The following is a 13,311-nucleotide window of genomic DNA, read 5'->3' as shown; positions in this document are numbered from 1 at the left end:
CACTTTCACATCAACCTGAAGTCGACTGAACCGCGCGCTGCCTGCTGCCGGCTGCCCGCTGCCGGGCGATGGTGCCTCGCGGCAACCGGCGGCATGTCGCAGTTCATGTACTTCAGCGAGTCAAATCAAAGTTCCTTTCCCCCAATTCCTTCTCAACCATGGCTCAGATAACCCCCACGACAGTCTCGTTGTGGAAATACAAGACACGTCAAAGAACCGACAAGAAACACTTGCGTTACAGTGTGTGTATTCACATTGATGTGGACGTTGAAGAACCAGGAACGTCGGAGAACCCAACGCGGTCGTTTGAGATTCATAATATCGGCTCACACAGCTTTTGGCCGTGATAATATATATTATATGATATAGATATCTGTGTAGGCTATATGATAATATTTAGATATAGAGCTCCAGGACTCCCGTGTGTTCTAGAATATTTACAGAACACGGCTAAAGGCTGTGTGCGGCTCGCCATTGCGATACATCCACTGCAAACAGAGCGCATGGTGGCTGCAAGCTGCTCAGGGCCACACCCCCACCCTCCTCCTTGACACGCCCACCGAAACAGCGCATTTGGGGGAAGCTCAATGTGCGACTGGCTCGGAGTGGCTGTAACTCGGCACCACGGCTGAATTTAGGGAACGTCTTTGAATACTGTGTTAGTTGCCCACTAATACCTATATTAAAGAATACATAAAATAGCATGTCATGGGACCTTTAAAACACCTGAGCAGTGTTACTTCATAATCCAGGTACATACTTACTACCCTCTAGTGGTCAAAACGTTTTACCATTTACAGACATAAGCACAAATATAAATAAACATGCAAAATGGTGCCCTCACTGCCCTGTTCTACGAACCTCGATTAGTGGGTTAGCTGTGACACGAAAGCCTATCTCTTTTAGAGTTGCTGTATCATCATGGTGACTCATACTGCCTTCAAAACAGCTCAGAGTTTCAGAAGTTCTTACATGTCTTAACGTAAACCCAATTCCCTTCTTGCGAAATAAGAGTGTTGATGAAATGCCCCTATGACATAAAACCGGGAAACAGATCGTTTTGGAGACTAGACTTCATAACAACTACAAGTATGGATGCCCGCAGGGACCTCTTTGCACTTGTTTGCTGAATCAGATGAATCAGTTATTAGAACTGCTTGGGATGGTTGAACATGAGCGAGAATTTATCAGGTGATGTTTATAATTGTAAGCTCTAATGTATCATAATGCAAATGTTAGAATGGGTGTTAAGTTCGCCTCTGGTGCTTGCTCCAAGTTCACTTTAGTCTATCAATGAAATGGGAAGCCATTGTTGCGACGTGATCTAGGAGGACTCCGGTTGCTTTACTTCCGCACGAAATCTCAGAACAATCAGTTTTTTCGGTTATAGGTCATAGCCTACGATGGGCGTTTCCTGAACACTCTTATTTCGGAATGTTTACTAAAGACACGTAAGAGCTTCCGAACCTCCGAGCTGCTTTGAAGGCGGCCTTCCCCCGGGGCTTATGACGTTGATGTCGCTTAGCAACTGAGTACCTGGGGTTGATACCGGACTACTTGCGGAGTGTTACGAAAGACGGCAAAAAATCATGGACCTGCAAAAAATCCACTTTCCTTGACAGCGGTCATTATATGCTTAGCATCGGTGAATTATCAAATATAATTCACAATTATCAAATATAATTCACAATTATCAAATATAATTCACAATTATCAAATATAATTCACCGCTGGAAGTTGTGAATGGTCCATGCAAGTGAACGGAGCGTTCCACGAAATTGAGAAGAGCCCTGTAATAAGTAAGGGATAATGTATAGAACGCCGGTTATTATCGGGAAAATAAGCCCCGACAGGGCAAACCGGACACCGACGTGAAGCGGAGGTGTCTTGCTTTGCCCTGAAGGGGATTAAGTTCGATAATATCCGGCGACGTTCCTGACATAATCCCGTTTATTACACGGCTACTTGACAAAACGAAACAATAACTTGTGAAGGTGTGTCTTTTTACAATTTACCACCAAAGAGCCGTGCAATAAGGAATTACATTTGTGTGCTTATTTCGAACTTGAACCCATGTTGTCAAAGCCGTGCTGGCACCACATCTATGAGGGTAAAAGGCAAGAATATGGACCGTCGCTTCTGTCTGCTTTGTTTTTGTTGTTCCAATATTTAACCAGAAGATGGCGCGAGAGGTACATTACATTTTGGGTAAAATCTGAGTATACCAAAGTGTGCTTTCCTGACAATGCGGGAATATTGGTGTAACATTAAAAAAAAACAATGGCATTCATGTGAAGAAGACTTGTTGTTGCTGTTTCTTTAAAAAAAATCCTGAATAGTTTGTTTGTAGAAAGTCGCTGTAGAGACCCTGCTGGCTCTCTGCAACTTTTGCCCTCATCTTCAGAAGGAGGGGCGTTAAACATCCAGAGATCGGCAGACGGAAAATCCAATAGAAAAATACCAATTGGTTCCTCATCCAATAGTAAATATTCAGTAGGTTTGAGTTACTTTGCAAAACTAGTACCAGAGAGAGTGGGACACCTTGCTTCTCGGTCCGGACTTTGGATATCATGCCCGCTGGGACCACTAACCACCAGATCGCAGTGAAGTGTGTCGTTAGGAGTTTATGGCTTGCTTTTACTTTCTGTGGATTTAGCGTCCATGGACTGAAGGGTAAGAATATGCATTTTGCTGACATTATTTAATAAAGATGTTTACGACTGGGCAACAGCTCATCTTGATATTCTTATTATGCTTAAATTTGTTTAATCATACGTAGTTCGTTAAAAGATGTCAAGCCAAGTCTGTGTTAGCTGGCTGGCTTTATTACAAAGAGTGTCGTAGCCTAATCCAACCAATCGATGTTTTTAAAAGTATGTAACGTAAAAAGTTGAGCCGATATAACTCATTACGTGTATCGGCATAGTCGGCTAATACAAAAACATTTATTTTTGCAATCACTTGGTAGCCCATTTTGTTTAAGGAAGAGAATGCCTACTTAAACCACAATACAGGAACTATATTATAGCATCCTCTTTCTGGACCTCTGGTAACATAATGACATAAATCACAACTAACATAGTTAACACAACTAACATTACACGTGGGATAAAGCCCTATGATAATGTCATGGCAGCATTCCGTACATACCTGTCCATGTATACTTTACATTCCCCTTTCACAAAGCATACACTGATTTCAATACAGTGTCAAGAGTATTGTGTCCTTTTCCGAAAGGCCTCTTCAAGCCATAGTCGGAAGGAAGCACATAATAGTCTACATTAAAGCCTACTTGCCTTCTCTGTGTAGAAATGATACCGTGGTCTGTTGAGCATGTCATGTGTATTTGCGACCGGATATTATTAAGCCGAGAAGCCAATTTGTTCTAAATAAACTTGTTTGCAAAGAACCAAACCTGTGGTACAACTGATATGTCAGAGAGAAACAGGAGCCCCAATATTATGGTTGTTACGTGGTGGTACTATTGAATGAAGCACTTGCAAGGACAGGCATCACAGTTGGACTACCTGTCTGCCTCACTGGTGGACCTGTGAGGACCTGCCAGCAACTAGTCTCTAGACGTCTAAGATTGTAGTCAAATTGTTGCTGAGAGAACACTATTCTCAGGTTATAATTAAACCCAAAAAACTTAAAGGAAAAAGCAACAAGACATTTCTTTATTATGGTTCATGGTTGTGATTCGCAGGGTAGAAGGAACTCGGCCCAAATGATAAAAGGGCACATTTTAGTTTGTCTAATGACAATTGGATGGAAGAGCTGGGTGTAGAGTGGGATGTATGGAATAACACAAGTAGTTTGACTGATAAATGGAAGACCTTCTAACCCCTTCAACAGCAACACAAGGAATGTTCCCCCGGAAGGTGTCACAGACCCCCGCTCGGTTGCCAACGGTGACAGCTTGTCGCTTCGGCATCTCCAGGCAATCGCTGGGGGACCAGAGTAAAGGGGCAGACAGCTAGCAGACTGTTGACCCATGCACAGCGCGGTTTGAACGGTTGCTTTCCACCATTCTCGGAGGAGGGTCTCCCAACCCCCCTCCCTGACCCCATCCTTCTGTAGGAGCCCAGCCAGGGTTGAAATGCAGCATGGGCCAGGGTTTGTTGTTGGTTTCCTCTTCAGACGTACTGCCCATTCTTGGTGCTGTTAGTCAGACGTGCAGTGGTTGTTTTTCCGAACTGCCCCCCCCACAGCGCTAACCACCGGACCCACTAGAGAACTGACTCATCCCGATAAATATTAGTGTGTTTCACTTCCACTAGTCTGCCTGTTAGTCACATTTTACCATAGATTAGCACGTGTGAACAGATTAGATTAAGATAACATTTACATAACACCAATCCATCCAAAAGTGAACATGTCCTCTAGTGTTCCCTTCAGAGTGAACGTTGCCTCTAGCGTTCCCTTCAGAGTGAACGTTTCCTCTAGCGTTCCCTTCAGAGTGAACGTTTCCTCTAGCGTTCCCTTCAGAGTGAACGTTTCCTCTAGGGTTCCCTTCAGAGTGAACGTTTCCTCTAGCGTTCCCTTCAGAGTGAATGTTTCCTCTAGCGTTCCCTTCAGAGTGAACGTTTCCTCTAGCGTTCCCTTCAGAGTGAACATGTCCCTTATTGTACCCTTAAGAGTGAACATGTCGTAGTGTTCCCTCAGAGTGTCCTGTAGTGTTCCCTCAGAGTGTCCAACATATCCTGTAGTTTAGTGAGCCGTTTCCCAGCAGGCAATGTGTGGGTCTGTCTCGCGGTTGAGATCCAGGAAGTGCTTAAGCCTTGGCTCTGTTCCCAGTGCTCGTAGTAGACATGGTTACTCACCTTTTTAAAAGGAGCCGATGAGTAAACAAAGCCTTTAATTGTCTGTTTATTACACTATAATATTTAGACATAAAAACCGCTGCTATGAACACATTTTAAAGACATACAAGCTCTAAGATGCTTATCCTAAAGTGATAATGCCATACATTTTCTCACTCAAACAAGTTGGAAAAACTTTTCCCACCAAATAATCCACAATGTTGTATGACTTTCTTTAACCACAGAGGAACAACATAAAGCTATGATTTCATATCACTTCCTAATGCTCCATAGATCAAAACCAAACCAAAGTAACAATTAAAAAATTGAGAGGAATCATGATAAGATGAAACTTTTGTTATTATGTATCCCACACACCAGCCAACATTTTGTAAAAGAAGCACTAAGTTGATTCAAAAAGGTATTTGGCCTGTTGGGTCTAAACGATGGACACCATTATTCAATGCTGGTTATCAGTGTCTCTCTCTTCCCCCTACAGTTAACCGTATTCAGTGTGTTTGGTTAAAAGGTTCTCTTCCCCTAAAGTACACAACAGTATTCCGTGTTTGTGTCTTTCCTTCATATTCCAGGCGATGGCTGCGGGCATACAAAGCTTGGACCAGAGAGTGGCACCCTGACCTCAGCTAACTACCCAGGCACCTATCCCCAGGATGGGTCGTGTACGTGGAGGCTTCGTGTCCCGCAGGGCCGCACATTACGCCTCCTCTTTGGGGACTTTGACATCGAGGGAAGCATGGACTGCCCCAACGGCTCTCTGGTGATCACCCTGAGCAACGGGTCCCCCAGCATAGGTAAACACACACACTCACACGGGGCCCCAGGAAGAGATAAACTAACACACACACAAACACACACACAGGGCCCTCAGCAGAGGTAACCTCACAGCTCAGATCATCGTTGTGGTGATCTGCAGTCGTGGCTTGATGTATCCCAAATGTTTAAACAGCTTGAATCGCTATGATGACTCAACCAAGTGATTTGAAATCCTTTGATGGATGTTTCACTCTCAGCTCATACCTGACTAATTAATGTGTGGCGTGCCGCGTGATCATGGTCAATGCAGACGTTTACTCACACAGCGCATTCCATTCCATCGACAGACGAGTTACAAAATCATGTCTGAGTCAACGCCTGCCCATCCAGGTGTATCTATTAGTATCCTGAGGGTATGGAGGTTTGGACTGGAGACACCTAGGTACTGAATGAGAGAGATAGAAGAAGTAGGGGAAGGAGATGGAATCCTTCAGCTCTTTCTGCTGAACAGATCGTTTTTACTCAAAAATTCCAATGGCTCACACGTTTTACAAGACCAAGCTATCCTTATCCTAGCTCTCCTTTTACAGACATGTCTTCTGTATCAAGCTTCACTGAACAACACTTTCTTTGCTGAAGTTCTGCTTCTGTGGGAGCTATAAACACATGTATAGCTCTGTCAGATGTATGTACTGTATGTATGTGGATATTAATTCATTGTTTGTGTGTGTGTGTGTGTGTGTGTGTGTGTTCTCAGGCCCTCTGTGTGGGAGACTCACTGCTTCGGAGTTGAAATTGTCGGTTAACAGCAACGAAGCGTCGGTGATCTTCAGGTCGGGCCGACACCGCTCTGGTCGGGGCTTCCTGTTGTCCTACACAACAGACCAGAACCCAGGTTAGACTTACCAACTGAAACACTGTGTGTGTGTGTGTGTGTGTGTGTGTGTGTGTGTGTGTGTGTGTGTGTGTGTGTGTGTGTGTGTGTGTGTGTGTGTGTGTGTGTGTGTGTGTGTGTGTGTGTGTGTGTGTGTGTGTGTGTGTGTAAGCTGCAGTTGAATAGTGTCTAATACTGTCTCTAGATGGTGAGAAAGCTAGTGTTGATGTTGTTCAGCGTAAAACGGACGAGCACTAGGCATTCTGCTCCGCCTTTGAAAAAACAAAGCTCAGACGCGCCGTTTTGGAATTTTCCCCATGTCGTCATAAGGGGAGATGCCACCTCTCCTTTCTCTGCCTTGCCAGCCCAGAGAATTTGGCCCGCCAATGAGATACGACCGTGCGAGTGTGTGTGTGTGTGTGTGTGTGTGTGTGTATTTTTGTCATTGTGCATCACCCAATCCTCCATGTTTTTTCCTTTAGACTCACTTCCTGTTTTCATGTTTCAGAGCTTATTTCCTGCAAAACGATTGGAACACATTTGTCCTCTGATCAGTTCAGGTGAGTTCCCATGAAGTTCTTGAGGACCAGCGTAGACGTTGCTGGAGGTCTCTCACCTGTCTCTGTGCTCCTCCTCAGCGTGTACTGCCCTGCCGGCTGTAAGGACGTTCCTGTTTGGGAAGTGAAGGGAAACTCTGAACAAGGCTACAGAGATGTGAGTCGTGCAATGGGACCAGTGCTGCTTATTTATTTGTTGCGTATAACTTGAGTCCAGGTGGATGTTACTATTAATAAGGAGTCATTAGAACGCTTACTGAACAACTTTTATAATCCGTATTCTACTGCAGTCATCGCTGATCTGCCTGTCTGCGGTCCATGGAGGGGTGGTGTCGGACAGCCTGGGGGGCCGCGTCAACCTCACCCGGGGGAAAGGCCTTAGGTTCTACGAGTCCACCTTCGCCAACGGAGTCCTGTCCACAACGTACGGTCGCTGTTGTTATTTATAAGTAACATTTCATGATGCTTTTCTGGCTGGTACTTGGTTAAACATAGGAATATTTACCCTTTACATTTTTTCTTTTGCCAGGGGTCCATTATCTGAACATAAACTGCTATTTAACAAAGGTAAGCACATACAAAAGCTCCATTACCAAACTCCACCTATTTTATTACTGAACCTATCAAAGTCCAGGTCATCAGTCTCTCTGAGCTCACCCTCTGCCCTCCCCCTTGACAGAATGCAACGGACACTTGAACATGTCCCTCGTGGACAGCTCCTCTCTCTGGGGGAGAGGCGGGGGTCAGGGGAAGGGTCTGAACCCGGCCGGTCCGTTGGTATCATGGACAGCAGAACCAGACGACCAGAACCCCTGGGTGGAGCTGGACCTCGGTGAAAAAAGAAAAGTCACTGGTGAGTACCAATGTTTCATTTAATATTTATTTTACTATATATAATAATAATATTTAATGTATTGCAGAATGTGATTCAAATTTTTCTTGTTCGTCACCAACGGCTCATTGAAATCACTCTTGTTCTCAGGTATAATAACAACGGGTTCAGGGAGGTTCTACATAGAGTCCTACTCGCTGCTTTTCCGCAAAGACAGGAAGGACTGGAAGCCTTACAAAGGTGCACTGAGCAAAGAAGAAAAGGTAAGAAAGAAATCTACGGTGTGCTGCCGTCTAACCATCAGTAGAGGGTTATTCATCCAGTCAGCAGAGTGGTGGCCCTGGTGCTGCTCAGAGACGTTAGAGATAGAATGTTGTGTGGTTGCCATGGCAGCTCATTAAGGTGCGTTCACTTGAGACACGTTAACGTGTTTACAGGACCCACTCCATTGTTGGGGTGGAGGGGGGGAATGCATATGGTTTCCCACCGCGTCTCTGAATTTGACTGAATTGACCTTGAGCTATGACAAGCCAACAAGCGACGATGGTTTCGATGGTTTCAGGTGTTTGAGGCTTATTCCGACGGTCACCCCAGGGTGCTGAACAGCCTGTTCCCTCCCGTGGTGGCCCGCTTCGTCCAGCTGAAGCCCATCACCTGGGAGAAAAGAGCCTCAGCAGGGATCCAGCTGCTGGGCTGTCCCGTCGTCAAGGATACCTCCAAGACCTTCTCCTCCACCGCAGGTGAGCACATCCTGTTCTGCCTTTATTGGTCCAATCCTGACGAAGAAAGTAGTCTGTACAGTGGGCAGTGCTCTAGTCACATGTGGGTTGTGTTCTGTTTTCTGCTGGTTCAAAGTCAAAGCCACGACGACGCGACCCAGCTCGGCTAACACTGGAGAAACGGTTCTTGTGAACGATTTGAGAATTTATATACATTTACTGCCACAATGTGTTTGTTCTGAAAGCAAATATTTTCCTATCATATTTAAGCAAAATCGAATTAAAAGGTGGTAAATTTGCTATCTATTTAAATTACAACTGAAACTCTGTCTATGGTTGAAAGATAAACTCATTCTTATTTCCTTTTTTTTAAACCAGGCAGATCATTAAGAACAAGTTCTTATTTACAGTGATGGCCTGACAAAAAGCACAAGCTTCTTTGGGGGGAAGGGAATAGGGGCAGTGAGAAAGGATGGGTTAATTCTACTGCACTTTCAACTGGAAAAGTGGCGATTGTTTGTTCTCCAACTCTCTCTTGGAGACAACAGCAGACAACAGTCAGCTATGCTCTTTCTGCACGCTGATTTGGCATTGCCGATCCAGTATTATCCAGAATAGATGTCATGGGATTTTGTCCTACATGGCCCACTTGCTTGCTTTAAAATGAGATTTGATATGTGGGTTGATCCTCTGACAGAATGATGGGATGTTTTACTTCTTCAAGCATAGCTGCTTACCTTAGTCTTCCATCTTCCCTGAAAAGTCCATCCTGCAGCATTGGGTCAGATGCTGATATCACTGCAAATCCTCACAAAAGAATCCCCACCATAAAAAGTGGAGATACCTGATTGATAATTCTTGCTGATAAAAGTGAATGACGGCCGTTTCTGCTTTGGAAAGATTCAAGAGTCAATGAGTGAACCTTTTCTTTGATGTGCATATCTGCATCTCTTTTCCAACTCTGTTTGCTGGAATTCTTATCCTTGCAAAGAGAGTCTTAAATATATTTTCTTCATCTTCTCAGTTTCATAATATATCTTTGAATTGATGAAACCAAGCAAATTACACTTTCAGTAAGTAGTACCTCTTTTGACGTCTGGGTCCACTGAGAGATAACATTGGTCTGTATTTGACTTGGCCGATCTACTGCCTTGTTGGAGTAAAACTATTCCTTCTAATAATTTCTTACTTTCGAAGAAGTCTTCAGGATTCAATTTAGTTCCAATGGGTCTCCACATTTATCAACAGTTCATACCCCTAGTGCAGGGGGCACTAAGGCCCCTCAAAGGATGTGGCCATTGTTTGAGGTCTTCCCGAGTCACAGTGTTGTCTTTGGTGACAGTCATGCTCTCTTGGGTATAGCCATCAGGGAGATTACAGTCCTAGTCGTAACTAGAGACCTTCAAATCAGTCAAGATAAGCGTTTTTACATTGTTCTTCCTGGCTCATTGTATGAAGAAATATGCTGGATTTGGTGCCATTTAAATCAGCTTCATCATTAGACATTCCTTAGAGAAGGCTTTGCTCTAAATCTCTGATAAAAGACCAATTTTGTAGGGTGTCACTATCGAATACTGTTATGGCTCTTGGTGGAAGAGATGCTGAGTGGTGTTCCTGAACCAGTTGGGCAGTTATTTCAGTTTGCTGTTGAAGGATATTGTTGACGTTCTGTCCTATTTTTCCATGTGAGGTATGAGTTGTCGGAACATTATGGCTCATATGGTTCTGCTGAGGGTCACGGAAAACGGTGTTGTTTCTCGCCGTCCTAGGAGAGATATGCATGGGTTGTAATGAGGAGAAAGTGTGTTGGACTTCGTGGAGTTAACCTGGTTCTTTTGTATGTGCAAGCTTGCTTTCTTTAGGACGTGCACACAGGGATTTTGAATAAGGCTGTTGTGGCCGTAAAACTGGATAAAGTAAGCTTGTATGAAGTGCCTGTGATCTTATTTCTCTGCAGCAGTGTCAAGGTGTTCCTCTTCTGCATATTTATTCTCTCGAGCAGCCATGTGGTGAACAACCGCTGATCTATCAGCTTTCAGATTTATACAAGCAGAGGAAGTGGCACGTGACATTTTAGACATTGCAGATGAGCTTTACTGTAAGTGTGATCTGTGGAGACAAAGACACATTGTTGTCTAGTCCTACAACCGTTTCCAACCATCCAACCAAATGTACCTCAGTCAGAGTTTCAGCCAGAGAAAAGCACAGCTTGGTTCATCCGTCTGTGCCTCTCTTACCTTGCCTTCGGATTTGCAGCCTAGCGTGATTCGTGGTCAAGGACTACCGATCCAATTAAAATGTACCAACATAGTCACATGCAACGGTGAAGAAGACTACTTAGATAACCATGATGAGAAGAGGGAGTGAGATTAAATGCTGTCGAACGGATTCTATTCTATCTATTGTTCAAACGTTTATGGTAACAACCGTATATTCCCACCCCAAATGCTCCTTCCTCTTCCTGTTCACCTGTTACCTTAAAACATTTGAGCAGTGTTACCTCATAATCCAGGTAAATACTACCCTCTAGTGGTTAAAACGTTGTAGTCTGCAAATACATACCCAGCTATTAACAGACATAAGAAAAAAAAAAATAAACATGCAAAATGGCTCCTACAGTTAATCCAACAGACGCCCCCGTGGTCAGTGTCACAGCCTTGACGACGCCACCCAGCACTGTTAACCCTGGACATACTGTTACTGTGGAACACACAAGTATGTATCTTCATTTCCTGCCACATTGTGTTCTTTCTGATCGCAGATATTATTTAAATTAGTATCTTGATAACTTATACTATATAATATATAGTATATACATAGTGCAGATAACCTCATGTTAAACATCATGTTAAGCTTTGATGATTCAAAGTGCTTGGATTGAAGGTGATTCCAATGCTCCAATGCATCCTTTGCAGCGTCCTTATCCACTGGATCCTTCAGGCAGTAATTGTCCTCGGATAGGGTTCTTAATTATGTAGTGAATACCGATCCAATTAAAATGTAATTAGTCACTTGTAACGGGGAAGAAGACAACCTTGATTACCATGATGAGGAGAGTGAGTGAGTGTGATTATATGCTATTTAACAGATTTACTTGATTATTATTCTATTGTTCAAATGCTTATGGTAAGAACCGTATGTTCCTGCCCAAAATGCTCCTTCCTCTTCTAGTTCAGCTGTTACCTTAAAACACCTAACTAGTGTTACTTTATAATCCATGTACATACTACCCGCTAGTGGTAAAAACGTTGTCGTCTCCAAACACATACCCAACTATTTACAGACATAAGCACAAATATAAATAAACATGCGAAATGGCTCCTACAGTTAATCCAACAGACGCCCCCGTGGTCAGTGTCACAGCCTTGACGACGCCATCCAGCACTGTTAACCGTGGATATACGGTTCCGGTGGAACAACCAAGTATGTATCTTCATTTCCTGCCACATTGTGTTCTTTCTGATCGCAGATATTATTTCAATCAACATCTTAGATGATTTATACAATATAATATATATATATCATGCATCATGTTTAACTTAATATGCTAACGATCGATCGCTGGCCGCCTGGTTCTCTCTGCAGCCTCCGGTCAGACAGTGCTGGTCGTGGTGGGCGTGGTCTTGGGGCTGGTCCTGTGTGCCAGCTGCCTGTTGGCTGGGTTCTGGTTGAAGAGAAGGTAGTGTTAAACAGGCGTACCTGTTTCTGTTTGATGGTTGATTGATTCATGTCTGGCGGAGTGAATAATGACCACATTCAATTCACAATAATATAATTAAATATGAAATATATTCAGTCATCTAACTACACCATTAAAATGTCCAAATACTACTTAGCATTGATTGTGTTTTTGTATGTTTGTCTAATTAGGAAGGAAAATGCCCAAATGAAGAAGTACTCAACCGCTAAAGGTAACTTCCTCTTCTTCATACCGCTAACCCAATGCATTATGTTAGCTAATGTCTTAAGGCATCAGACCAAGACGACTTCATTCCGATGTGTCTGTGTGACTGTGTGTGTGTGTGTGTGTGTTTGTGTATGTATCCATCCACAGGTCCAGTTGACCACCAGAGTCTCCAAAGGAAGAGTCCGGGCGGTGAGTCAGAGCTTATCTCCTACCCTCTGGAGAATCTTCAGGCTCTTAACCCTGCGGAGAGTAGAGACCAAGACACGTTACCCGGCCCCCCGCCCAACGGTAAGAATGCACAAACAAACGGCCGTCCTTATCGGAACACACTGGACCAACCATATAAAACCACACTGCCTTCCAACCCGTTGTTGCTTGAGCAGGAGGTATTCGGTGGGCATTTGGTCAGGCAATAGTAGTTTACAGTACTGTTCATTCATAGATTATAATTATTTGATTCCCAATGTGGAGTCGCTGGCGGCCATGTTAAGCAGCCCAGCCATTTTGAATTCTCCGTCCTGTTTCAGCTTCACTTCATTCCTCTTTCCCTCGCCAACGGCCTCAGCCATGACCAGCTCCTCAGACCAGGCCTGACATGAGAACAGTTCTCGGCGGGCTGTCCATTCCTCCCCCAGCGCGGGCTGTCACCCGGCTGCAGTATAAACATTCCTTTCTTCGGTCCGCAGAGCCGTTCTGAAAGAGACCCTTTAATTGGAACTCGATGAAGGGCACTCAGCCCACATTCCCCCCCCCCCCCCCCCCCCCCACACACACCCACCCCAACCACTCTGGGGCCTTCACTGAAGCGCCCAGTGATGAACAGGACAGTCACCGACCAGTGCGTCT

The 13,311-nt window shown here is 44.3% G+C and overlaps 1 protein-coding gene and 1 long non-coding RNA gene across 6 annotated transcripts in view; one reads left to right on the top strand and one right to left on the bottom strand.

Moving 5' to 3' along the window:
- si:dkey-34d22.1 (discoidin, CUB and LCCL domain-containing protein 2) overlaps window positions 1-13,311 on the top strand; it is a 30,885-nt gene that overhangs the window by 16,386 nt on the left and 1,188 nt on the right. For 3 of the 5 annotated variants that reach the window (XM_060065824.1, XM_060065822.1, XM_060065820.1), the window contains 14 exons: window positions 5,393-5,614; window positions 6,334-6,471; window positions 6,959-7,010; window positions 7,089-7,164; window positions 7,298-7,431; window positions 7,537-7,574; window positions 7,687-7,860; window positions 7,990-8,102; window positions 8,402-8,579; window positions 11,178-11,273; window positions 11,886-11,981; window positions 12,144-12,237; window positions 12,429-12,469; window positions 12,613-12,753. In XM_060065824.1, the coding sequence (XP_059921807.1) occupies window positions 5,393-5,614; window positions 6,334-6,471; window positions 6,959-7,010; window positions 7,089-7,164; window positions 7,298-7,431; window positions 7,537-7,574; window positions 7,687-7,860; window positions 7,990-8,102; window positions 8,402-8,579; window positions 11,178-11,273; window positions 11,886-11,981; window positions 12,144-12,237; window positions 12,429-12,469; window positions 12,613-12,753 (1,593 nt within the window). The remainder of the gene's footprint in view (window positions 1-5,392; window positions 5,615-6,333; window positions 6,472-6,958; window positions 7,011-7,088; window positions 7,165-7,297; window positions 7,432-7,536; window positions 7,575-7,686; window positions 7,861-7,989; window positions 8,103-8,401; window positions 8,580-11,177; window positions 11,274-11,885; window positions 11,982-12,143; window positions 12,238-12,428; window positions 12,470-12,612; window positions 12,754-13,311) is intronic. The other 2 variants (XM_060065823.1, XM_060065821.1) reach the window with 2 other exon arrangements.
- Window positions 2,714-7,400, bottom strand: LOC132468184 (uncharacterized). Its single transcript, XR_009528174.1, has 3 exons — window positions 7,265-7,400; window positions 7,067-7,120; window positions 2,714-6,448 (listed from the first exon to the last, which is right to left on the bottom strand). It is a non-coding gene; the product is annotated as an uncharacterized LOC132468184 (long non-coding RNA).

The sequence above is a fragment of the Gadus macrocephalus genome, chromosome 11, assembly GCF_031168955.1.
Source record: "Gadus macrocephalus chromosome 11, ASM3116895v1".
Lineage (NCBI taxonomy): Eukaryota > Metazoa > Chordata > Actinopteri > Gadiformes > Gadidae > Gadus > Gadus macrocephalus.
The sequence above is the reverse complement of the archived record's forward strand: the minus strand, read 5'-3'. Positions and strand labels throughout refer to the sequence as shown.